The sequence below is a fragment of the Topomyia yanbarensis genome, chromosome 2, assembly GCF_030247195.1.
Source record: "Topomyia yanbarensis strain Yona2022 chromosome 2, ASM3024719v1, whole genome shotgun sequence".
Taxonomy (NCBI): domain Eukaryota; kingdom Metazoa; phylum Arthropoda; class Insecta; order Diptera; family Culicidae; genus Topomyia; species Topomyia yanbarensis.
In genome coordinates, this window is record NC_080671.1 from 84,061,124 (window position 1) to 84,087,043 (window position 25,920).

General features: G+C 43.6%; 1 protein-coding gene across 1 annotated transcript; it reads left to right on the forward strand.

Annotated features, from left to right (window-relative positions):
• The first annotated feature begins 19,370 nt into the window (after positions 1–19,370).
• Positions 19,371–24,986, forward strand: LOC131679566 (uncharacterized). Its single transcript, XM_058960305.1, has one exon. The coding sequence runs from the start codon at positions 19,371–19,373 to the stop codon at positions 24,984–24,986; it is 5,616 nt and encodes a 1,871-aa protein (XP_058816288.1).
• Positions 24,987–25,920: the final 934 nt, after the last annotated feature.

Here is a 25,920-nt window from a genome sequence, read left to right on the forward strand (position 1 = left end):
CGTTGATATCTTCGGGATTGGGGATACAATATAGCCACCGTCCTAGCTCTCCATTGATCCGTGATGTCTGCCAACTTTCAAACGTCCTCTGACAAGAGATAATGAAAAAATCATTAAAGCAGATTGGTCTTTCGTAGATGTCACCTTCCAAAGCACCCGCCTTAGCTAAAGAGTCCGCTTATTCAGTACCTGGGATGGAGCAACGCAAGGGAACCCAAACTAAGATAATTTTATACGAACTTGAAGACAAAGCACGCAAGAGCTTCCATATTTTCCCCAGAAAATATGGAATGTGATTTCTAGGTTCGGAGTGGCGTTTCGGACGTTGGGGCTGTCCGAAACAATAAGGTAATGAACGCACTAAGTATCAATGATCTCAAGGGTATACTGAATAGCAGCGAGTTCTGCGACGTAAACTGAAGCAGGATCATTGAGTTTGAATGAGGCAGTAAGGTTTTGATTGAATACAAATTTACTATACTATAAAAGGGGATCACTTGAAAGATGCTTGGGATCACTTGCAGACATATGTGGTCCGGGATTCTACGAATCTCATCTTGCATGGATGTGTCGAAGAATGCAGTCGAATCATAAGCAAGAAAGAGATTGACACGGTTGGGATAATAAAAAGAAAAAATGATACTCTGTGCCATGTAATCGAAGTACAAAGACATAAACTGCCCATAAAAGCATAAGAGAGAAAGCTCCGAATAACTTTGACAGCGGATTAGCTAGCTTTGCTTTACTGCGCTACACTGCACGGATTGCAAAAAAAAGTCTACACGCTCCGAGTGTCACTGTGCGAATGGACCAAGGATCATTGATGTCTTGAAATTTACTATCACATGATATTTTAAATCAACTAAGTATTGATAGAGCTGCTAGGTTGATCTGAATACCTTCACCTTCATGAAACTTGAGCTGGAGTTTTGAAACTGTTACCAAGAAATAGTGACATCTAGCAAAAGTTGTTGGTTTCAGAATCTTCCATAAATGTGATTTCTTTCAATCTAGCTATATAAATCTTCTTACTTTGAAATACACAGTTGTATGAAACAAACAACACTCAAAGATCAGCAGATCAGGCTCAAGCCGCTTAAATCAAACCACAAAATATGTGCACCCCGTTAATCTCGCTCAACAATAATCCAAAAATCATCTTGTAAAATTGACGCTTGTTTTGTATTGGACGAGTCACCCCGGCAGTGCTCCGCCCAAATCGAACAATACCGTCGTGTCGTCTTTTGCAAATGCACAGACAAGTACCGGCATTTTTTTTTGTTCTGCCTTGTCGAATTGCATTCAGCGTCGCCGTCATCTGGCTCATTCGTGTTTCTCCGAAAAGCCAAGCTGCGTTTTTTCGACGAATTAAATCATATTGTTATCGAATTCAACCCCATTTCCTTCGATACAGCAAAGGCACCTGAGACAACCCGCGTGTTCGTATGATTGATGTTTGCATTCAAATCCCGATCTGGCCATCCACAGCACCGCCGATCGGCCAGGATCGACAAACAAACTCCTTCGCCGCTCGCAGCTATAGATCGCCAGAAAAATGGCGATTTTCGAAAGGATTATAAATCAAACGACTCACGTTGTGTCGGTGCGTTTTCCACGCACGCGTTGGGTGAACAAGAGTCGAAATTTTGAACATGTGGGGAACAAGTGGCGAGGGTTCGTCGTTTGTTCCGTCTTGCACCGAGCGCGGCATTGACATCGCCCGAAAAAGAAGGTCACCCGGACAGGTACGGGTCCGCCCGAAAGCAAAATGCAACGATTGTTATTCGCTCCATTAGCGGATTTGCGGACCCTCTTCCAGCGGAATGACAGGCGCTTATCGACAAATAGCCGAATTGGATATAGGGTAATTGATTTTTTCTCTCCTTTGATTGTTTTTCGGTTTGTCAGGGATTAACATATTAGCGGTAGTTTTTTTTTGTGAGGCTTAAGAAATGCTTTGACTGTGCTTAAAATTCAATTTAAACGTTCGAACTGCCGATATGGTGCTAGTGCCAATGGCATTATCGGCGATCGATGATGTAATCGTGGTTCTAAGCACGGGCCATCTTAAGACCACTAGGGCTACCTGGGCATCACTGAACTAAAGAACCCTGATAATTGATCGGGAGGAAACACATACCAAATAAAAATCTGGATTTTATCGGCGGAGTAATTTAAAACACGATGCAATACATTTATTCATTTAATTTTTTTATTCCGCGCTGCCAATCCTAAAGATGTGCCATGTTTTCAACTCTCCCAACTCCATCAACAAGCGCTCCGACGTGGATGGTTCAAACCAAAGGTTTTTCAATAACACAAACAACATTTTAAAATCATACGAGTTACAGTAAACGGATGTGCCACAGAGACGAACGAAAAGAACATTTAGATACTTTCACAAAAAGATCACAGACAAACAGACAGAAAACATTGTAAGTAGACCAAAAACAAACATTATATTCTTGATAACGCGTGAAACGATCATTTGCAGTAATCCCCGAGGAAAACAAAAAAAAAACATTGTCGAAACGTAGAAGAGAAAGAATCTATCTGTCCAGATTACTTCAAAGACTGCATGCCGAGCAACCTTACCCATAAGCCTATGACAGTAGTAAACACAGTAATGCAGAATTGGCGATTATTCAATTGACCGGGTCGTTTTTTGCATAATTTGTTTTATGAGGTGTTTCTAAAAACGATTTACGAGTTCTTAAATGATAGCTCGGTACATAAAATTTTATTTGCGAAAGTAATGATGCAGATTGTACACGTTGTGAAATTATATCGAAATCATTGCAAATTCTCGGCGACTGTAACGTGCCTCATATGATGGAAGTGGAAATGCTGTCCAATTGAGTTTACGAAGTGCATATAAGAGAAATTGTTTTTGGACTGATTCAATACCTTCTTCATGCAGGGTGGTGAATTACGCTGTAATATCCCACAATTAGTCTGACGTATGTATAGAACAGTGATTTATTTGTACCTGGGTCTTCGAAATTCTATCTGAAGCGTTTCATAAAGCCTAGCATAACTTTTAGCTTTATTTATTACAGTAGGGGAGAGTGAGGACACTTGATCCTTGGGGATAATTGATTCCCTGGCCATATCTCATAATCTATACGCATAAAGTTATCACAATATAAAAAGAAAATGAAGTATTTGCTCGTTAATGATGTTTAAAAAACAAATCTGATGTATTATATTTGGTTGGGAAAAGTTGTGTAATATTTTAGAAAATATGTGTTTAAATCCATCTCGAAGATCTTCTTACAAATTTTTTGAACGGTTGTATGAGTTCGTCGAACTAACTATTTATGAATATTTACAAGTACGTTTACTTTCTAAAGACTTTTGTCTAGAAAAACACGTTTTTCGAATAAAAAGTTTCACAACAAATTAAAAAAAATAAATTTTGTTCACCTCATACAACAAGTATCTTTGATCCCTGTAACACTGGGTAGTCCTATCATTAGTTTTCTCAAACACTTTCGAACTGTATAGGAAGCGAAAAACATCATTTTCATAAAGTACCTGGCACTATTACTTGATCCAAAAAGTTTTTTCCGTGAACAAATTATGGTACACGTTATTAAAGATTGGAAAATCCAGTTAAACAGCACTGATTTACCGCAAATACTTGTCTTGACTTTCAACTCTGGTTAAAGTTTGTCGTGTATCTAAAAAGGTAGTCTTATTAATTAATTTGTCAGGATAGGTGGTTAGCTAAACTTTCGTGTCTGTAGGTCATAGTATGCTTTCTTTCTTTAGCCCTAGTAGGCGGGGGATCAAGTTACCACACGTTTTTACAAAAACCTCGTTTTGGCATGATTTTCAAAACTGTTTATCTTGCTGACAGGACATAGTATTCGGATTTACACATTATTCATAGCTCTTACAATTCGAATTGACTACAAAATGGCGAATTTTTCCTTTAAAATTTATATTTCATTGAAAAGTTATGAGAAAAAAACAAAAGTGGGATCAAGTGTACCCACTCTCCCCTATTGTAATGTTCAATACATATCCCAAGTAGCATTTCTAATTTTATAGCACACTACAAGTGCAATCTATGTTTTAAGGGAGCCTTCAAGAGTACCATAAAACTTTAATTGTTACTAGCGATGTGCTTGGAGTCTAAGATTACGACTAAATATCATTTTACGTTTTTCTACAAGTTGAATTCTTTAATATATGTCTATAGACCGCGAAACAGCTTTCATGTTGGAGGCTACTAAAATAACATTTGTTGAGTAGAGTTTTTTTACTTCGATGATAGAGGTTTTAAACTTAGGGCCATTCGACTCTTTTGTCGAGTTAGAAGCATATATTTAGAAAAATCGCTAATCCTATGTGTGGAATTCGGAATCGAACCAAGGTGAGATACGTGCAAGACAATCGATTTCCAAATACTTTATGCCCGCCCGGAAATGTTCGGTTGTAGTAGACCTTTAACACTCCACACGTGATAATAAATTGATCTCATTTTAGAGTATTTCAGCGTCATTTGCACTCAATTCCACAAATAGTTTCGTTTCGTCTGCATGTACAAGCACTTATTCGTTTAAATATAAAAGAAATGTCGTTTATGTACGAGATAAAGAGAAGAGGGTCCAAGTGGGAGCCATGAGGTACGCCAGAGATAATTTGAAATGGTTCAGAAAGTACATTTCAGAAATGAACAATTGGTTCACATTGCGTTATATATGATTTCAGCCATCCCAGAAATCTTTGTTCAACGCAGATTTTCTGCAGTTTAAATAAAAGTAGTGGTATTGTACGAGCCTGTGCTCGTTCTGCGTGTCTCCGTCGGGAGTCCCTTGGTTGGAATCGGTTCCAGATTCCACTCGAAGCTGATCCAGACGATGCGAAGAAAGGTGGACGACGAGATGATGGCGGGCTTTCGGTGACCGACGCGATTAAACGAGAGCGACAACGTAGGTACGTGTGCTCGGTACGATGAGTAGGTTTTAACTGCCGTTTATTTAACTTCATCGGTATAAGTACATATCACTCTTATCTATTATTTCATTTTCGATCTTCGTAACGGTGGGTAAATGTGATATTAGGTGGGACTAGTTTTGTGAATTCAGTTTAGTGTGAGTGCTAGGTGTAGGGGTGTGCGTAACCTAAGTGTAATAATTTACATTTCATCTAGCTAAATAATTTGATTTCAAATATTTCTTCTGCGCTCGTACAGGTATATCAATACGATCAAATGCTTTACTGAAGTCGGTGTGTAGGACTTCAACGTGGTTCCCGTTGTCCATTCATTCAAAGTAAATGTTATAAATTAAAGTAAATTAGATGTAGTGGAGCGGACGGCAAAAATCCATGCTGACACTAAATAGGAGATTTTTCATATTACTGGGAATGTTTTATATTTAAGGAACATGTTGAAAAGATAGTGTATTGCCCTGTCATTTCCATTCCGATTTATTCACAAAAATGAATATCGCTTATCCTCTAAAATGAATATCGCTCGTTTTCTCAATTTCATAAAAACATACGTTAAACAGATATGTGGTCATAAGCAATAAAGCTGTAGCAAAGAGCGGGAATAAGCTGCATCACTTATTATTATTGAGAAGACAGCCCCGTGCAGTACCATGAGAATTGAAGTCTTCTCGATATCGGGAAGAGTTCCGCAATACCCCAAAGTTACCGGTTCCCCATCTAGGCCCAACTTGTCCTGTACTACGTTGAATCTTGAAATGTCAAATCAAATTTTTAGTTTTAGATTTTCAAGACGTTGGATTAATCACAAAGCGGTTTCGCCAAATGTCACCCGTTACGCGTTTGTCCCGTCCGGTGTGATTGCCACTCAAAAACTCCGCTCACTGAAGGAAAGGGTTCTTTAAACAGCCAGCTAGTAGATCCACGCAAGACAAACTCGAATCGATGACCACACCATCGATCTCAACTTTGTGCGCAGGCATGTTGACGCGGTAGTCTTTATTGAAGAACTTATCGTCAGTAAAGCCATTTGATTGCTTTAGACATAATATGAGCTTGTTTGGACGAACTGTCGCGGTTGCATATTTCTGCGTCAGGCCTTTCCAAATCTTCAGAATATTCTAAACATATGGGCTCAATGTGTATGATTTCAGGCGGAAAGTTGGAGTTTTTGGTGGGGAATCTTGTTCGACATCCGTTACCATCAGCTGGATCTGTTCAGGAGAGTTTATGCAGGAGCATAGAGGCCAGCCCAAATTGAAACTTAAAGAATACTAAGGAAGAGACAGAAATGGCGGGAAATATAAAAGATTGACAGACAAGTCCGAGAATAGTAAAACCGAAAATGAAGTAGCCTATCTTCACTCGAGGTACGACATGGACATCGATTTTTCAGCAACTGGCGCGAAGGTTGTGTAAAAAAATTAATCAGCAATCAAACACAGAAGCATTTTCCTCGTATGTACAAAAAGATGGGTGAGCAATATCTCTGATATAACCGGAAGGTCGTGACGGTACTTGGAGTTTAAATTTAAATTTAAATTTAATGATATGCACCGTATACAACAATAAATCAAGACAAGATTCTTAACAATTGTCTCCTTAGTGTACTAGTCTTTATATTAAGTCTTCTAAATAGATGCTCACTCCGTCACATTCAAACATCTGGTGTTAATGGATTTCACGAGTATAGACGAATTTCGCGCCAAATCGTATTCAGAGTTGGCAGCACCCTCTCAGATTTTAATGAAACTTGCTGTACATGAAGACTTTGTCACAAAAAGCCCCTTTGCATACTTTGCTTTTCCATAAATGATCTAGACTGTCTTTTGAAAAGGTTCAAACATTTTTTACCTATTTTTTCAAATGGCTATAGTCTAAAAATGACAAATCCTCCTTTTGCCATTCGCTTGCGAGTGCCACCAATAGCATCACTGGGTCCTTTTCCATGGGATGTTGTGAAAAAATGCCATTCTGCGCTTAATTCATACTTTGACTGGAATCTACACAAGCTTGCGAAGTTTTTCCCATTTTCGTATTGCGCTGCTTCTCCATCAGATATAAAATAACTTTTGGAAAAGTTTGTCAATTTTATCATTTTTGAGACGAACAACTGAACTGTAGTCTTCCAGTCTTCCAGTCTTCCACTCTTCCAGTCTTCCAGTCTTACACTCTTCCAGTCTTCCAGTCTTCCAGTCTTCCAGTTTTCCAGTTTTCCAGTCTTCCAGTCTTCCAGTCTTCCAGTCTTCCAGTCTTCCAGTCTTCCAGTCTTCCAGTCTTCCAGTCTTCCAGTCTTCCAGTCTTCCAGTCTTCCAGTCCATATTCAAGTTGGTTATGAATATATACCAAATTCGTTACTGATACTTTTTGCATGTATCAGCCAACTAGCAGTTGGGAAATTGGATTCTGGGATGATTATGTCTTTCATTGGTTTAGTTTTCGATAAAAATACACGGAAAAAAAATTGTTTGGACCAGAAAAAGTTTTTTCCAAATAACTTTTTTTCCTTGAAAGTGCCCAACTTGAGTTTTTGACGGTAGGTAGAGAACATAATTACCTATCTTGGAACAAAATTCATCCAAATCAAAGATACGGTTTTTTTGTAAATTGACTTCTAACTCTTAGAATCGATTTTTTTCAGTGTAGAAGTCGATGAAGAATTATTTCAATATAATAATTTGACTTATTTTGTGAAAATCACTTCTGCAATATTTTTTGTGGGATTTGTCATTTTTAGATTATGGCCATTTGAAAAAAAATGGTAGAAAAAGTTTGACACTTTTCAAAAACAGTCAAAATCATTTATGGAAAAACAAAGTTTGCAAAGTGGCTTTTTGTGACTGAGTTCTCATGTACTGAAAGTTTCATTAAAATCTGGGAGAGTGCTGCCAATATTTGTTCGAGTTGGCGCGAAATTCATCTATATGATTACCTATAAATGAGGCAACAGCAAGCTACGATACTTTTACTGGTCTTCCTAATTCGCGAATGAACTTTGTGTTATCGTGTTTTTTAACGACATTTAATTAGCAAGGGACTGGAATGTGTGAAATATTTTTCAATATTAAGAGCCATAGTACTCGGAATGAAAATCCTGCTCAAACAGTTTGTTTCAGTGAAAAGTTAAACAACTTTAGTGTATTCACAGGTCTATGTTAAATTGTTCGTTATTTAAAGCTGAAGTCTTTCTGAACCATCACTGGGAGCTTTCATTGTTCCACAAAACATAACGAACTTTGCCTTTTTTCCCGCAAAAGGTAGATATTTGCTGTTGATGAATGCTTCATTTTTCCATAATGGAGTTAGTGATGCATTCACAGAAAAAATCTTTGGAACAATTTGCGAAGAATAGGTCAAAATATGTGTTTTGCCTATTTTCAATGGGATTTATTTGGTGAAGCCCAATTTGGGAAATTTTGTCAAAGAGGTGTTCATTTTCGCCTACGATTGGAAGTAATATAGATTCGTTCTCAATGTCTACAATGAAGTCGGAATTGCATTCACTTCAATGAATGAAGTGAATGTGTAGCTTTATTTCTGGTTCTAAATTTGATATGATGGTTCCTACAGTTTGGCAAAAAATTAAAAGGATTTTTGTTAGCATACTAACGTAGAAAATATACTGATAAAAGATATGAGTTTCTCCATACAATTGAATTATTTATATTTGTTAGTTCTAATTTCTTCGGAAATAATGCCTATGGCTATGAGGAGTCCACCTCTAGTTTTTTTTCTGAATGAGACTCAAGTTACGGTCGTGCCGGAATACATTAAAATGACTTCCAAAAATTTGTCAATTACTTAGACTTTCATCCTTGCTGCCTTCGGTTCCAAACATAATACGGTCAAATTTGTAGTTGGATCTTCTTCATTTTGGTAAAGTTTTTCATGTGATTGAAATTCTGGTAACATATTAGAATTTCAAGAACTTTTTCTTATAAGTGCAAAATAGTTTTTGAGGTATTAATTATACTTTCATTATTTTATTCTTCCTCTACTTTCGCGTCAGATTATGTCAGTTTTTTTTCGAAAATATGGTTGATACAATCTAATGGTGCTTTCCCTCACACGATGTAGATATTAAGATCGCTGGCTGGCTAGATGCCGTCTATATTCCTCCAGATCGTCAATCGTTTCTTGTACAGGTATTTCATGCACCTCGATGAAAATTTGTCAACAACGTTATTAATTACCGCTTCCCACATAACGGTGTACTATAACATAAAATTAAAGTTGTGAACGCTTAAAAAGACCAGTACAAATGCTTTAGATCCGTTATCCCAATGAACAATAGTCCCTCTTCCAGGCGTCGTAACATACCTCAATCTTAAGTTTCTTGGAAACTAAATTAGTCGGCATCACTTCCATAATTTGGCTAATGGATGGGAGAGTTCAACAACGTTAGAAGAAAGAGCTATTTTCCTTACCACTCTAATGATCAAACCAATTAAAAAGTCTCCATTATCAGGTACTTTCACGTACAATTGAATAAATAATTACATTTTGTCTTCTACAATTAGACCAACTTCAATGAGCAGAAATCATTACTTCTAGTGTTAAGGCAGCAGTTTATTAGCACTTTGATAATTTCTTTTGCTGATTACAACGCAGGAAATGCTAAGCTCTGTAGAGCCTATCCCACTGACCCGTCCAAGTGTGGGTCAATAAAATAATACTTTTTTTTATTGCAGATGATGTTGTTTATACAACGCACTCATAAACAGATTGAGTCAACTTCCCTGTGTGAAGAAGCAGACCCAATAAAAATCTTAATCATATTGCATTACACGTGTTCAGCTCGAGCTCAATCTCAATGTATCAAGATAGCAACTGAATAAAAAAAACTTCCGCCATCCAGTTAATGGGCGCCATAATTTAGAAATTATCTAATTTCTGCAGCATTCTAATCAAGCAACTTCCTTTTACGACCGTCCCACGAGTCAAATTGCACCGCACCGATTAAATCAGTTAGCACCTTGGTAGTAGCAGGACTTTCATTTTTAGCATGATTATTAACCGCGTCCTCCAACTCGATGGCCGCGCTTAACCGACGAGTCTGATTTGGCTGGCTGGCTGCATACCACCATCAAAACGATTCAACACGCTCGAAAAATTTGTCCAGGGTCTCAATCAAGCGCACAAGAAACGATATGCCACCGGCTGACCCGTTCTGTTGATGCCGACTCGCTTGCCTTTAATCTTTATCTGCGCAGGCAAATAGTGGTCTAGGCTTCAGGCCGCTGCACAACACATAAAATTACACGATTTTTTTTTCGTCGCTTGTCAGAACTGTGCCACCAGTAAGCCATTACTCAGCAATTGATTGAGCACCAAAGCAACCAATGGTTTTCCTATGGGGGAGCAACAGCAACAACAGCTCCAGCCAGCTAATGTATGTCAGATTGTCAGACTGGTTCAGCAAGCAGCAGCCTGAGGTCCAATTAACACTTGGCACTCAATTGAGGTGTCTTACGCAGCAGAACGTTCTTGCAGTGCGATGGTGACCGTTGCAACCAGATATCCCCCGCTTCGAAACGCCGCTTACGAGGCAGGGCACGGTGAGCAGCCAGCTGCAAGATTGATCCCATTATTGGCGCAGTAAATGTGCGCGAAGCATAAAAAAAAAGATTCCAATCCAGAACAAGAACATGAGCTGTAAACAGCCGGCGCGGCAATCCGACTTAAACATAGCAATAAACGGGGGGCGAAAACAAATATTCAAATCACCGAAAAGAATTACTCCTCAATTAGGCACAATAATTTATCGACCAGAAGAAAATTCCTCGCCCCTACCAGTCGATAATTGTTTGAGCCGAACCCAATCCCGATATCCGTGCGCAAGAGACAAGCAAGGAGCTGCTAACATCTTCGAAAACGCAGGAAAAAAAAAAGAAATGTCGGGAACCGGTTTCGGTTGCCCTCTGTTGCCGTGCAAGGAAAGCGAACTCTCGGACTACCTTTCCTATGGGTGTTGCAAAATTTGCATTTAAAGTTATTCGTCGTTCTTCTTATGTTTTCAAATAAATCAATTTTTCGCATGTCATCAAATCTCACAACGACGGATTTTCAATCAAGCAACGATTTCACATATATTGCCGGCTTAGAAGTGGAAGCGTTAACACAGGGGTGGTGTCTTTTTTCGGCAAATCAATTCAAGTTGCCGATAAGCAGAGTTATTCGTACTTTTTCACATTTTATTATCCGATTTTTCGAATTATATTTTCGGTATAGAGTGATTCAAATCTGTAATCTTATTTCTCCAGTGATTCTATTTATTATTGTTTACTAACTACTTGCATTCTAGAACATTAGGTATTGTTTCGTGAATGTGTGAATATGGTAATTTAATTTCCATTTGTCAGCTTCTGATCGCTTGTAGTCTAAAGCCCCCGGGCACCGTAGTGGTGGAGGAACGCTATGTGGGAAGCTGAGCTGCAAGCAACCGGGCGGGTCATAGATGGTGAATAATTCTTAGTCGCGATAGCAACTAGTTGTGATTCGCGACCCGAACCAGTAGCGGGGGCTGACTGCAGGTGTGGTAGGACGAGGTAGTGGGCCTTACACGTTCTAGGCCTAAATACCACATGCCCTAAAACAGCCCTGACAAGACGAGCCGGCGCCGCCTTTAAATAAGCGTTTAGCCAAAATCTCTCTCCGTTAGCGTTACTGCAAGGTTGGCGCAGGCCTAGCTCGCCGCCCATAAAAATAGCATGCTCAGGAAGTTCAACAAGAAATTTCCGATGGACAAAATTGGCACAGACGTTCGCAACGGAAACGGACAAGAGACTGGAAACTTGGGACATGAAACTGCAGGTCGCTTAACTTTATCGGGAGCTCTCGCATACTTGCGGATATAGTGAAAGACCGCAAGTTCGACATTGTGGCGCTGCAGGAGGTGTGTTGGAAGGGGTCTACGGTGCGGGTCTTTCGGGGGAACCACACATTCGACCAGAGCTGCGGCAATACACACGATCTGGGAACAGCTTTTATGGTGATGGGGGAGATGCAAAAGCGTGTGATCGGATGGTGGCGGTCAGCGACAGAATGTGCAGATTGGGGATCAAGGGCCGGTTGTTCAACATCAGCATAATTAACGTGCGAAGTCCCCACCTCGGAAGTAGCGATGACGACAAGGACGAATTCTACGCGCAGCTGGAGCGTGAATACGATCGCTGCCCAAGACATGATGTCAAGATCATCATCGGCGAAGCTCAGGTTGGCCAGGTGGAATACAGACCGGTAATTGGAAGGTTCAGCGCCCACCAGCAGACGAACGAGAACGGCCTAAGACTAACCGATTTCGCCACCTCCACGAACATGTCCATAATGAGCACCTTCTTCCAGCACCGCCTCCTGCACCGATACACCTGGAGATCACCGCAACACACAGAGACGCAAATTGATCATGTTCTGATTGATGGACGGCACTTCTCGGACATTATCGACGTAAGGACCTATCGGGACGCCAACATCGACTCGGACCACTACCTGTTGATGGTTAAACTGCGCCTAAAACTATCCGTAGTGAACAGTGTAAGATACCGGCGCCCGCCGCGGTATAACCTGGACCGACTGAGGGAAACCAATGTCGCGACAACGTACGCGCTGCATCTTGAAGCAGCGCTGCCACCGGAGGAGGAGCTCATCGATGGTCCCCTTGAGGACTGCTGGACCAGGACTAAAGCAGCCATAAGCAGCACTGCGGAGAGCGTCCTGGAATACGTACAGAGTAGTCGACGGAACGATTGGTCCGATGGCGAGTGCCAAGAGATATTGGACGAGAATAATGCAGCACGCGCAGCGATGTTGCTTCAAGCCACTCGTCAGAACGTGGAGTCATATCGACGGAAGCGAAAACAGCAGACTCGTCTTTTTCAGGACAAAAAGCGCCGCCTGGAAGAGTTTGAGAGAGAGGAGATGGAGTTGCTGTAACGCTCTCAAGAAACACGGGCGTTCATCAAGAAGCTGAATGACTCTCGCAACAACGAGCCGACGGGGATGTAACGGCGCGAATGAGGTTAACGAGGCTATTCAACAGCTCAAGAACAACAAGGCAGCTGGTAAGGATGGTCTAGGAGCGGAACTCTTCAAGGTGGGTCCAAAGAAACTGACGGAAAGCATGCACCGAATAATCGAAAGAATCTGGGACAGAGAACAGCTACCGAAGTAGTGGAAGGAAGGAGTCATCACCCCGATATACAAGAAAGGCGACAAATTGGAATGTGAAAACTACAGAGCGATCACAGTGATAAATGCCGCTTACAAAGTGCTATCCCAAATTCTGTTCCGACACCTATCACCGCTGGTAAATGGATCTGTCGGGAGTTATCATGCCGGTTTCATCAACGGCAGATCAACAAACATTTGGTCGTTTACTATACGGTAAATCCTCCAAAAATGCAGTGGATACCAGGTCCCGACACATCAACTGTTCATCGACTTCAAAGCCACATATGACACGATGGACCGTGTAGAGCTATGGAAAATTATAGACGAGAACGGCTTCCCTAGGAAGCTGACAAGACTGATTAAGGCTACGATGGATGGCGTAAGGTGTTGTGTCAAAATTTCGGGCGACCTCTCGGGTCCGTTTGAAACACGCAGGGGACTAAGACAAGGCGATGGGTTGTCCTGCCTGCTGTTCAATACAGCGCTGGAAGGTGTAATGCGAAGAGCGTGGTTCAACATACGGGGCACGATGTTCACGAGGTCCGGACAGTTCGTGTGCTTCGCTGACGACGTTGACATAATCGTTAGAAACAAGGAGACGGTAGCAGATCTGTATACCCGACTGAAGCGCGAAGCAGCTCGAGTAGTACTGAAGATAAATGTGTCTAAGACGAAGCACATGCTGGCTGGCGGAACCAATCGCGATAGGGAACGCTTGGGCAGTAGTATTACGATCGACGGCGACGAGTTCGAGGTGGTTGACGAGTTCATCTATCTAGGCTCATTGGTGACTGCGGACAAAAACACCAGCCGGAAGACCAGAATGCGGATTATCTCTGGAAGTCGTGCTTACTATGGGCTCCACAAAACTTTGAGATCCAGGAAGCTTCACCACCGCACGAAATGCGCCATGTACACCACACTGATTAGACCGGTGGTTCTCTGCCGGCACGAAACGTGGACAATGCTCAGGGAGGATCTGCAAGCACTTAAAGTCTTCGAAAGAAGGGTGCTGAGAACGATCTTCGGTGGTGTGCAGGAGGTTGGCGTGTGGAGGAGAAGGATGAATCACGAACTTGCGCGACTCTGTGGTGAGCCAAGTATCCGGAAAGTAGCTCAAGCTGGAAGGGTACGGCATGTTGTGAGGATGCCGGAAAACAACCCCACCATGTTGGTTTTCACCTCCAACCCGGCAGGTACAAGACGGAGAGGAGCGAAGCGTTCCCGGTTGCTGGACCAAGTGGAGCAGAATCTGGCGAGTATCGGGTACCTGAGAGGTTGGAGACAAGCAGCAACTGACTAAGTGACGTGGCGGAATATTGTGGAACAGTTTAAATCATATTAAGGGGTTAGATACAAAGTTGGAACTCAAAAAACGAAAAAAAAAATTATTGAATATTCTGAAAGTACATACTTTTGAAAATATCTGTGCAAAATTTCTTCCAGATCGGAGCACCAGATTTCAAACTACAGCCGTTCGCATCACGCAGGTTCTTCCACGAGTGAAGTTAACACAAAACTTTAAACGCAATTATCTCGGGAAAAATACCATTGCAGTGAACGTGATATCTCAAAAACTATTCATCCGATCTTCATAATATTTTTTGAAATTGTTTGTATTAATATTCTCGTGTACTTGAACGTTTCCTTTTTTATACAATAATTTTCGATTGTTCGCAATGAACTTTTGTGTAAAATTTTAAACCCAAAAAACTCAATTTTTTATTCAACATGTTTTTTATCGGAAACAAATTTTTTATTGGGAAACCGATCCGTTCAAGTACACCACAACCCTACTAACAAGTGGGGTTTTATGGTAGTTTTATAGCCTCTCATAAAACTTAGATTGCACTTGTAGCGTGCTATAAAATTTCAATTGTTACCTGGGAATCCATTTTTCTTCAATAATCTTTTCACTTTTTTGTTTTCTGTTGAGCAGTTCGGCTTGGAGAGCGTTCGCCGAAAACCTCAGCCAAAAAACACGTTTCGGGGGATAGACCATAACTTCACCGACCTTGAATATTATTTTTATTGAATCTGTTTTTTCGAACTTCGATAGTACTACTAACGAACTGTCTTTCGCTTTTTCAAATAAAATTTGCATAAAGCACTTTTAAAAAATCACGAACTTAGCTCACTTTTTCGCCACAACTTTGCATATAACCCCTTAATATGATGTATAATCAGGAAATATATTATACGTCTTTGTTTTCGATATGGGGGTGCACTTTGCAAATTCTACAAAAATGGTATGTAACGAAAAGTGGTCCAATTTCAAACGCATATAATTCAGCCATCTCACGATAATTTTTCATTTTTTTTGCGCATCTCGCCTCGTAATACTTCCAAGAATAGATTCCAATAGATAAACCCAAAGACTTTTGATATCATCGCAAATTTAAATAATGTACAACCTAGCCAAAATATCACGCATTTACAAACAGAAGCAAGCTCTCCCCTAGTCCGGCACGACAGATATTTGTACCTAACGCGCTACGCTTCTATGCTTGACGTCATTATCGACCATTTAAAGAACGGTTTTGGCCGGAAAAGCTCAGTTGCCTGTTGAACGGCAGGCGGAACAGATCACTGCACTGTGTGTTTTCACAGCCAGTGTAGCTGAGTTAGAAGTCCGTTACACTGGCTGTGGAGGTACGCTACCCAGTACCGTCCAACACGCGACTGAGCTTGTCCGTTTAAACACTATGCTTTCTTTTGTGTTGTGCTCGTTTTCAGCACACTTTTATGTACAATCTCGAACACAATTATTCGTACAAAAAGTCGCTTGTACATTCGAGCTCCCTTTGCAAACACAGTTAACATAGTGTCGTGGTACTAGTTGTCTCTATCGCTCTACTCATCATCATCAGCGTTGACTCATTTTGCTTTGTGCACTTTGGTTCAATGTTTGAAGTGAATGTGTAGGTAGGTATATCTAATTTGTTAGCAGAGTTCCCATATTCACAGATTTTTCTGTAATGTCACATTTTTTATTACAGATTTTTTTACAGATGGCAAAATTTTGGCATTTTGAAGAAAATTTCAGATTTTTGGAAACATTGTGATTTTTCTCAGATTTTTCGGATATTTATCACAGATTTTTTTTCCTGATTTAGTTATCACAGATTTTTTTTCCTGATTCACAGATTATCACAGATGGTTAAACCATATTTTTGACCGAAACACAGATTTCAATGTGGCATCCTTATTTATTAGCAGTCGCATGCGTAACCTGCATGATAGCAATCTGTGTTGCGCAAAGACGAAAACTTTCTCAGCAACAAATTTACGCGGATCGATGGAAAGCCCAACGAAAGTTTATTATTTACATTCGATCAATTCATTGATTCATTTCCACTTCACGTGATTCATTTCCACTCAGCCTATCCTATTTTGATTCTGCTAATAGGTACATACTACAATGCCTATTTATGAATGAATACACTGCCACTCGAAAAACCATCTAAGTTCATATATAAAATTGTTTTGGATTCTTGTATATTTATAGTTTAGATATATGATTAAGTATTTGCCACATTTGTATGCGTACTTTATGAAATTAGCAATAATGGCAAAATATAATTAGGAAGCTTGGCCTAATACATAAATTGTGAGTCGATTGTCTTAAATTTGATTTTTCTGCGCCGCGGCGGTCCGGGTTTTTTTTACCATACACAATCGAAAAGTTTTTACAATTTTTGAAAGCTGATCTTGTGCTGTAAAGATTTAGTTCCAGATATTAGTTCGGTCACGGTTTTCTGTCTTCTTTATTCAGATCTTCTCAAATAAGTTTAATCGGATTCGATCACCTACTACAAATGAAATGACCAGATAACCAAGATGGTTTGGGTCAATATGTAACATTCGATGTTGATTAATTGTGCTTAAACTTACGTAAGAAATATATTTGATTTATTATTACTCTAAATGTACTAAGAAAATAAATATTTTACATTAAGTAGTATAGTCCTACATCTACAGTTCGTGCAACCCCATAGGGCTGCCCCTTGTAGTTTTTTGTTGTTGTTTATTTTTGGCACTTTACCACTGTAGTGGCATTCGTGTAAGTAAGAGTGGCTGAAACGGGTGCGTCCGATGCGTAGTCTGGTTAATGTGCGCTGCTCCGATGTACATTTTCTATCCACGGGTTCTCCTACATTCGATTTGATCTGCCGCAGTAGTGATCGCGTTTGGTTCCAGTCACCTTGCCAACGTTCCATATTTTCTTTTTAACGAACCGTACGATATCTGGGGAAGGGATTGGAATGTCTCCAGCTCTTCCTTCGTTTGCAAGTCTGTCAGTTTCAACATTACCAGAAATACCTGCGTGTCCTGGGATCCAACTAAGCGTGATTTTCCGTCCTTAAAGTGCACGCTCTAGTTGTTAAATCCACGGGTGTATCGAGTGACCTCCTCGGAGTGCGTCAAGGCAACTAGCGGAGTCGGTGAGAATGATTACCTCGTCATGCTCATTGGCCATCGTCGCAGCGGCAGCTAGCGCATATGCTTCGGCTGAGAATACGCTGCATGGTCCTGGTAGGGTGTAGTGATCTTTTATCCTATTTGTCGCCAAACCTGCACCTACCTTCTCGTCCTCTTTTGAGCCATCACTGTAGGTCTGTTCGTGCGTGGAGCACTGATTATTTATGAAGTCCTGAAATATGAGCATAGCAATCTGACATTATGTGCCAGCTCGGATGTTTCTGATTGTAGTTTGTCGCCGATCTTTGGTATTGGGCTATAACACTCTCTATCAGGTAGTCTTTGAAGATTGCATGGTATCGGCACGGGGTATCCGGTGATGCGGTAAACAAGTTCTGCTGATCTTTTGGCCACAGGATAATCCGCTACAGCACCGTTTTTTAGGCGAGTTACTAGCTGCGATAGTCGCTGAATCAGTAATAGTCTGAACGGCAGGCAGACTGCTTCAGCCATAATTGATGAAACTGGACTGGACCTAAAGGCACCAGATTCCTGACGTATTACTTCATTATATGTTAGAGCGAGGATTCGTTCCATTGCCTCATGGTTACTGCTGGTGAGACAAAGTCCAAAAAATAGCTTGGAGACAACTAGCGTGAAACCGACGTTCAAAAACAGGTTTTTTCAACTTTTTTCTAGTGCATGTAGAGTTTCAAAACTATTTTTTCTTGAAAGCGCTGGGGTCAAGAAACACGAAAAGCCTGTTCAATACTCACCTCTAATTCTCCAATACGAACCTGAAATGAAAATGAAATTTTATGTTTTGTATATACTTGTAAATACTTACCTAGATTTAAGAATAAGTGAACTAAACTAACCCTAGAAACAAATGCAATGTTAAGATACTTACCATAAGATTCACACTTCAAACCCATTGTGCGAGCATAAAGCAGAAATGGATTCTGCATCGCGAAAACCGCTGTCAATCAGCTGTACCATAAAACAGACGACGAATGTAAACAAACAACATAGAATAAAAACAGATAGTTAAAAGCAATCAGTGGTGTCGGTCGCAGAAAAATAGTTTTCGAGTTCTATTCATTTCGCGATATCCAAAGTTCCTTACCAACCCGTTTAACTCGCGCGCGATCTCCAGCGGAAGGTGCAGTGGAAGCAGAAGAAAGTCCTGGTCAAGCAGGTGAAAACAACGGCAAAACTTTCTAAAGATCCAGTAAGTAAGAAGAGTTGTGAAGTGCGTGAACATAAATTTGGTCCTTCGAGCCGGATCTTGAAGAAAAAGTGCCCGCGGGTGAACAGAAAACTGCCCAGAATAGGCAAAAGGTGAACGAAAGGTGCCCAGAAGAGGCAAAAAGTGATTGTAAATTGCCCAGAATAGGCGAAAAAATCGCGAAGAACGGCCCCGCTGTAGACGGGTATAGCCAGAAAAAGTGCGCGAAAAGTGATTTTCGGTAGCGTCCCCAAGCGGCAAACTAGCCATTTTACGCGGTAGTGCAAACAAAACCGCATAGTGTTCCCTCCAAGAATCCACCATCGCAGAATATTTACATCGTCACAACGAGTAGTGCGTGCGAGACACAGCCAGCTGACGATAGCGTAGGTAGTGTGCATTGTTTACCTACTGCCTGAACGGTGCGCGCCGTGCTGGAACGTAAACATTTCTGAAGAGAGATTTTCGAAAAAGTGTTAAAGTTTCGCGGTGAAATTTTTATTTGGCAAATTGACTGCTCGGGTGCATTTTGGATTCTTGGAGGTTGAAAAGTGCGTGAGTGAACGGGAATACGGCGCTACCGAAGAAGAAAATGGCCGACGAGAGGAAATTCAGTGAGTTGGAGCTGACGAAGCAGAATATTGTCGATTCAATGGCTTTGTTGGAGTATTATGCGAAGGAGTTCGACAAGGACAGTAAGTTTGCGGGCCAAGTAGAAGCGTGGGCGGAAAAGTTGGAGAAATTTTACGACGAGTTTCACCGGACGGTGGTGAAATTGGAGATGTTTTCCACCGATAAGGAGCCAATCGACCTGAAAAAGGAACGGCAGTTGTTCGACGGTCGCTATTATGCTCTTCGGTCCTTCTACTTGGCCAAACTGGCGAAGAAAACACGTTCTCCCCCTTCTGCCAACCCCGCACCATCGAGACCAATGAACATCAGGCTTCCGGAGCTTAACCTACCCAAGTTTAGCGGTAAGTTGGAAGACTGGTGTGTTTTTCGCGATTCATTTGAATCCGCAGTAGGTTCCCGGAGTGACATCAGTGCGGTCGAGAAGATGCACTATCTGAAGGGCCTCGTTCAAGGAGAGGCAGCGCGCATTCTCGACCCTATCAAAATAAGCGAGCAGGGCTACAAGGACGCTTGGCGAACGTTGCGGCTGCGTTTTGAGAACAACCGGCAGTTAATCAAGTGTCACATTCGGACGCTTTTCGACACTCCAGCGATGCGCAAGGAATCAGCTGAAGATCTGCTTGCGCTGATCGATCGCTTCGAGCAGCAGATCTCCGTTCTGAAGAGCTTGGGTGAACCAGCAGACCGATGGAGCTCTATCCTGGTTTACCAGCTATCTATACGCCTCGATCCTTGTACGCTCCGGGAATGGGAGAACCACTGTAGCAAACTCGATGCTGACAACATCGCTTCGGTTCTGGGAGGAACCGCCGGCACATCAGAGGACACAAGCACTGGTGCGTCAACTTCAATGCCATCATACGTGACGATGGTAAACTTCCTCCAGAACTACGCTCGAGTTTTGCAAGCAGTTTCTTCAGCCACTTCGAACACCGCTCCTCCTCGCAGCAAGCCAAATCCGACATCCAAGCTAGCAGCTTTTCCAGTCGCAGCTACACAGCAAACTGCAGTATCCAGTGCACCCTCTTCCAGCGCTAGCAAGCCGAAGCCGTGCGACAAGTGCGGTGAGAGTCATTACCTGTACAGCTGTCCGGAATTTCGGAAACTCAACCTTCGCCAACGGATCGACCTGGTAAGACAGAAAAACCTTTGCATTAACTGTTTGAGATCGAGTTCCCATTATGCTCGGAACTGTTCTGGGTCAAGATGCCGTACATGTACCAAGAAGCACCACACGCTTCTTCATACTGAGCCCTCTGACGACAATCCCGCTTCTGGTCAAGCCACCGGATCAACTTGCTGTGTTGCCCTCCAGCCGACTCTCACCGCAGCATCTGCGCTGCATGCTCCAAACTCACTGTCACCCCAGTCTGTTTCGCAAGCTCCCATCCAGCAACCGTCTACCTCTACCTCAATCGTAAACTTATCCCACATTCATGCGCCTTCCATGAGTTCTCAGGCTACCCTCGTATCACACACTGGTGAAGTGATTCCTGGAACCGTTTTCCTTCCGACTGCGCTAGTGAACATCCGTAACGGTAGAGGTCGCATCGTCACTGCTCGTTGCTTGCTGGACTGTGCTTCCCAACGCAACTTTGTTGCTGGGGCTCTTTGCGAACGACTGCAGCTTCCTCGCATCCGATTGCCGCATGCTATCCCGATAAGCGGAATCGGAAACACTACAACGCTGGTTGAATACCAGGCCACGATAACCATCTTCTCTCGAGTCACTCCCTTCTCCGTACAATGCTCCATGCTCGTTCTGCCTTCCATTACCGTCAAGCTGCCCCAGTCGACGGTAGAAGCCCGCCACTGGCCGATTCCAAAGCACGTGGAGCTTGCAGATCCAACATTCGCTGTTACTGGCGACATCGACATGATTCTGGGTGCCGCCCATTTCTTCCAAATTCTTCGATACGGCAGGATATCGCTCGGGGAAGAGTTACCGCTTCTGCAGAACACAGAGTTCGGTTGGGTCGTCTCCGGAGAGTGTTTATTGGAAAACCACGATCACAGCGATCCACGCAAGTGCCAGTTCAGTAATCCCTGCACAATCGATGAATTGGTCAACCGATTCTGGCAGCTCGAAGAAGTCCACGATGCAAAGGGATGGTCTCCGTCGGAACGATACTGTGAGGAACATTTCTTGAAGAACACCACCCGCAACTCCGAAGGCCGCTACGTCGTCAAGCTTCCCAAGCGTGACGAGCTGCTTTGGCAGTTAAAGGACAACAAATACAACGCCACCCGCCGCTTCTTCTCTCTAGAACGCTCACTCGGTGCGAGTCCCGATAAGAAGGCGATGTATCAGCAGTTCATCCACGAGTACGTGAGATTGGGACATATGCGGGAGATTGGCCCCGATGAAATCGACGCGCAACCGCAATACTACCTTCCACACCACGCTGTGATGAAACTCGACAGCACCACTACAAAGCTTCGTACCGTATTCGACGCATCATGCCGCTCGAAGTCCGGTATCTCGCTGAACGACGTCCTGCTTCCTGGTCCCACAATCCAGGACACTCTCGTGACGATTGTCCTCCGTTTTCGAATCCACCAGTTCGTGATATCTGCGGACATTGAAAAAATGTACCGGCAGATTTTGGTCCATCCCACCGACCAACCGCTGCAGCGAATTCTCTGGCGCGACGAACCCGAGGCTCCACTGAAGAGCTACCAGCTCCGCACCGTCACATACGGCACAAGCAGTGCTCCATTTTTGGCAACTAGGGTGCTGCAGAAGCTCGCCGATGATGAAGGGCAACATTTTCCGCTGGCGGAACCCGCTGTCCGCCACGACTTCTACGTCGACAATTTGCTGTCCGGTTCTGACGAGGCTGAATCTCTCGCCGTTACCTGCAACCAGCTCATTGCAATGCTCGCTTGCGCAGGACTTCCTCTCCGACAATGGTTTTCGAATTGTCAAGCTATTCTTGATACCATTCCGTTGGAGCTCCGAGAGACGAAAACACTACTCGATTTGGACCACGAGTCCTCCGTGACTGCGCTTGGCCTCCGCTGGGAACCGTCGACCGATTTTCTTTCGTTCAAGACACCGAATTGGAAGGAATGCACGGTTCTGAACAAACGAACGATCCTCTCTCAGATCAGCAGTCTTTTCGACCCCTTAGGTTTGATTGGACCGACCATTGCAAAGGCGAAAATCATGCTGCAGAGTCTTTGGAAGCTCCATCTCGACTGGGACACACCCGTGGCTAACGGATTCGCTCACGAATGGCAGGAATTTCACCATAAGTTTTCAGCACTTGCCCACCTTCGAGTTTCTCGCCATGTGTTACGTCCGGGTTACGACCGCTTGGAGATTCACGGGTTCAGCGACGCTTCAGAGTCTGCATATGGTGCATGCATCTATCTCCGGTCAATACCTGCCGAGGGCCCTTGTACAGTTCGCTTGGTGATTTCTAAGTCCAAGGTCGCTCCGATGGGGACTCAAACCATTCCACGCCTCGAGCTATGCGCAGCTCAACTCCTGTCCAGACTTCTGAAACAAGTTCAGGACAGCATCGACATCACCGCAACCACATATCTGTGGACCGATTCTTCCATCGTCTTGAACTGGATATCCGCAACTCCATCGACATGGAAAACGTTCGTAGCCAACCGAGTGGCTGAAATCCAAGAGCTGACGTCTCACGCCGTTTGGAATCACGTCCCATCCGAAGACAATCCCGCTGATCTCGTTTCTCGAGGAATGGACCTCGATGAACTCCTTGCCAGTGCACTGTGGTGGAACGGACCGCAGTGGCTGAAACTAATATTCGGTCCTTGGCCAGCGAAGTACGTCGTAGCGACCTCAAACTCAGACCAACCGGAGGTCCGACAGACTATTGCCCTTCCGGTCGTGAGCGTAGAACCGTCAGATATCGTCGATCGCTATTCCAGTCTTCGTCAGCTACTTCGGATCGGCACACTTCTTCGACGTTTCGCCGCTAATTGTCTCCACCGTAAGAATCACCAGCCTATTCTTGTCGGCCCGTTGACGGCTCTTGACATTGATCGCACTCTGCTCAATCTGGTCCGTCGCATACAACAGCAGTACTTTGCCAACGAGATACGCCAACTTGAAACCGTCGGAAAAGTAAACCGTAAATCCAAGCTACGGTATCTGCACCCGACACTCGTAGACGGCATTATTCGTGTCGGCGGCCGGCTTCACAATGCAGCGATACCTGTCGACGGAAGACACCCGATCGTCCTCCCCAAACATCGTCTCACCGACATGATCGCCACGAGAGAACACCATAAGACGCTCCATGCCGGTCCCAGCTTACTACTATCCTCGTTGCGCCAAAGATTTTGGCCCCTCGGCGGACGGAACTTGGTTCGCAACATTGTTCACGGCTGCATGGTATGCGCACGTGCCAAACCCAAGCCGTTGCAGCAGCTGATGGGGGATCTGCCATCTGTTCGGGTCAACCAGGCGTACCCGTTTCAGAATGTTGGCGTTGACTTGGCTGGGCCAATGTACGTGAGAACGTCACTCCGAAATAAGAGATCGCCATTCTTCAAAGCCTACATCACCGTATACGTATGTATGGCTACCAAAGCCGTGCACTTGGACCTTGTGTCGGATCTGACCACTAGCACATTCATTGCGAGCCTGCGAAGATTTGTTGGCCGTAGAGGAAAGCCTGCGCATATCTACTGCGATAACGCCACTAACTTTGTTGGAGCACAGCGAGAACTGGAAGAACTGCGGAAGCTTTTCCGAACTCAAGTTCACCAAGATGCCGTAGCAAACGAATGCGCAGACAACGGAATACAGTTCCACTTCATCCCACCTCGCTCTCCCACATTCGGTGGAATCTGGGAAGCCTGCGTGAAATCCGTGAAGACCCTGCTTCGCAAAATCCTCGGAAATGCCCACCTAACCGAATCCGAGCTGCAAACCGCATTGATTCAGGTCGAGTCAATGCTAAACTCTCGCCCAATCACGCCGTTGCCGGACAATCCATCCGATGAGCTTGCTCTGACTCCAGGACATTTCCTGATTGGTCGTCCGTTGAATGCGGTACCTGATCCAGATTGCCGTGAAGTTCCTGAATCCAGGTTGTCTCGATGGGAACGAGTACAACAGCTAACTCAGCACTTCTGGAGTCGTTGGCACAAGGAGTATCTCGCCACCCTGCAAAGTCGCTACCGCTGGACAGAAGCCATGGACAATCTAGCCGTTGGTTCCATCGTCGCTCTCAAAGATGAGAGAGCACCGCCGTTGAAATGGCCCCTGGGACGCGTGCTCAGCGTTCATCCCGGCCCTGACGGGCTTGTTCGTGTCGCCACCGTGAAGTCGACCTTCGGCATCGTTCAACGCGCCATCCCGAAGCTCTGCTTACTTCCAGTTGAAGTAGCGCCACCCATCGTAGCACAGAGTCCCGCACCAACTAGCAGCCCTACGTCAGCAACGCCAAATGAAGGCCCTTGCTCAGGGAACCGAGCCGCCGGACGAGATCCCGGCCCTTGCTCAGGGAACAGAGCCGCCGGACGAGATCCCGGCCCTTGCTCAGGGTACAGAGCCGCCGGACGAGCTCCCGGCCCCTACTCGGGGAAATGAGTCGCCAGACGAGATCCTGGCCCAAGCTCGGGGGTATCGAGCGGTTCGTGGTTCACCTGTAAAGAACCAAGCCTCGCCGTGCGGGTTCCTAGAACCCCCGGCTGGGACTTGACTCAAGTTAAGTACCCCATCCTAATTTGTCAAACCAACAGTTCGCGTACAGATGTTCCTCCTTTACAGCACACCACTCCCGGACAGTATCCTGCAGTCGGACCCGACGCACCTCGAAAAATCATCCTGGAAGCTGTAAGGAGGCCTGTACCGAGAAGACGAATCCAGGTCTTCATATCCCGTTGAACGTCAGTCATCGCAAGAAGCTCGAACTTCCGCCGCTAATGCCCGTTGAATTCCTTAAAATTTCATTGGCGGCCGGAATGTTCAATACTCACCTCTAATTCTCCAATACGAACCTGAAATGAAAATGAAATTTTATGTTTTGTATATACTTGTAAATACTTACCTAGATTTAAGAATAAGTGAACTAAACTAACCCTAGAAACAAATGCAATGTTAAGATACTTACCATAAGATTCACACTTCAAACCCATTGTGCGAGCATAAAGCAGAAATGGATTCTGCATCGCGAAAACCGCTGTCAATCAGCTGTACCATAAAACAGACGACGAATGTAAACAAACAACATAGAATAAAAACAGATAGTTAAAAGCAATCAGTGGTGTCGGTCGCAGAAAAATAGTTTTCGAGTTCTATTCATTTCGCGATATCCAAAGTTCCTTACCAACCCGTTTAACTCGCGCGCGATCTCCAGCGGAAGGTGCAGTGGAAGCAGAAGAAAGTCCTGGTCAAGCAGGTGAAAACAACGGCAAAACTTTCTAAAGATCCAGTAAGTAAGAAGAGTTGTGAAGTGCGTGAACAAAGCCCTTTTCATAAAGATAGATGCTTCCCCCGCAGTACTAGAAGCTGCTCAATTTTT

Coding starts and splice junctions, on each gene's coding strand:
- LOC131679566 (XM_058960305.1), top strand. CDS start 19,371: ATGGCCGACGAGAGGAAATTCAGTGAGTTGGAGCTGACGAAGCAGAAT.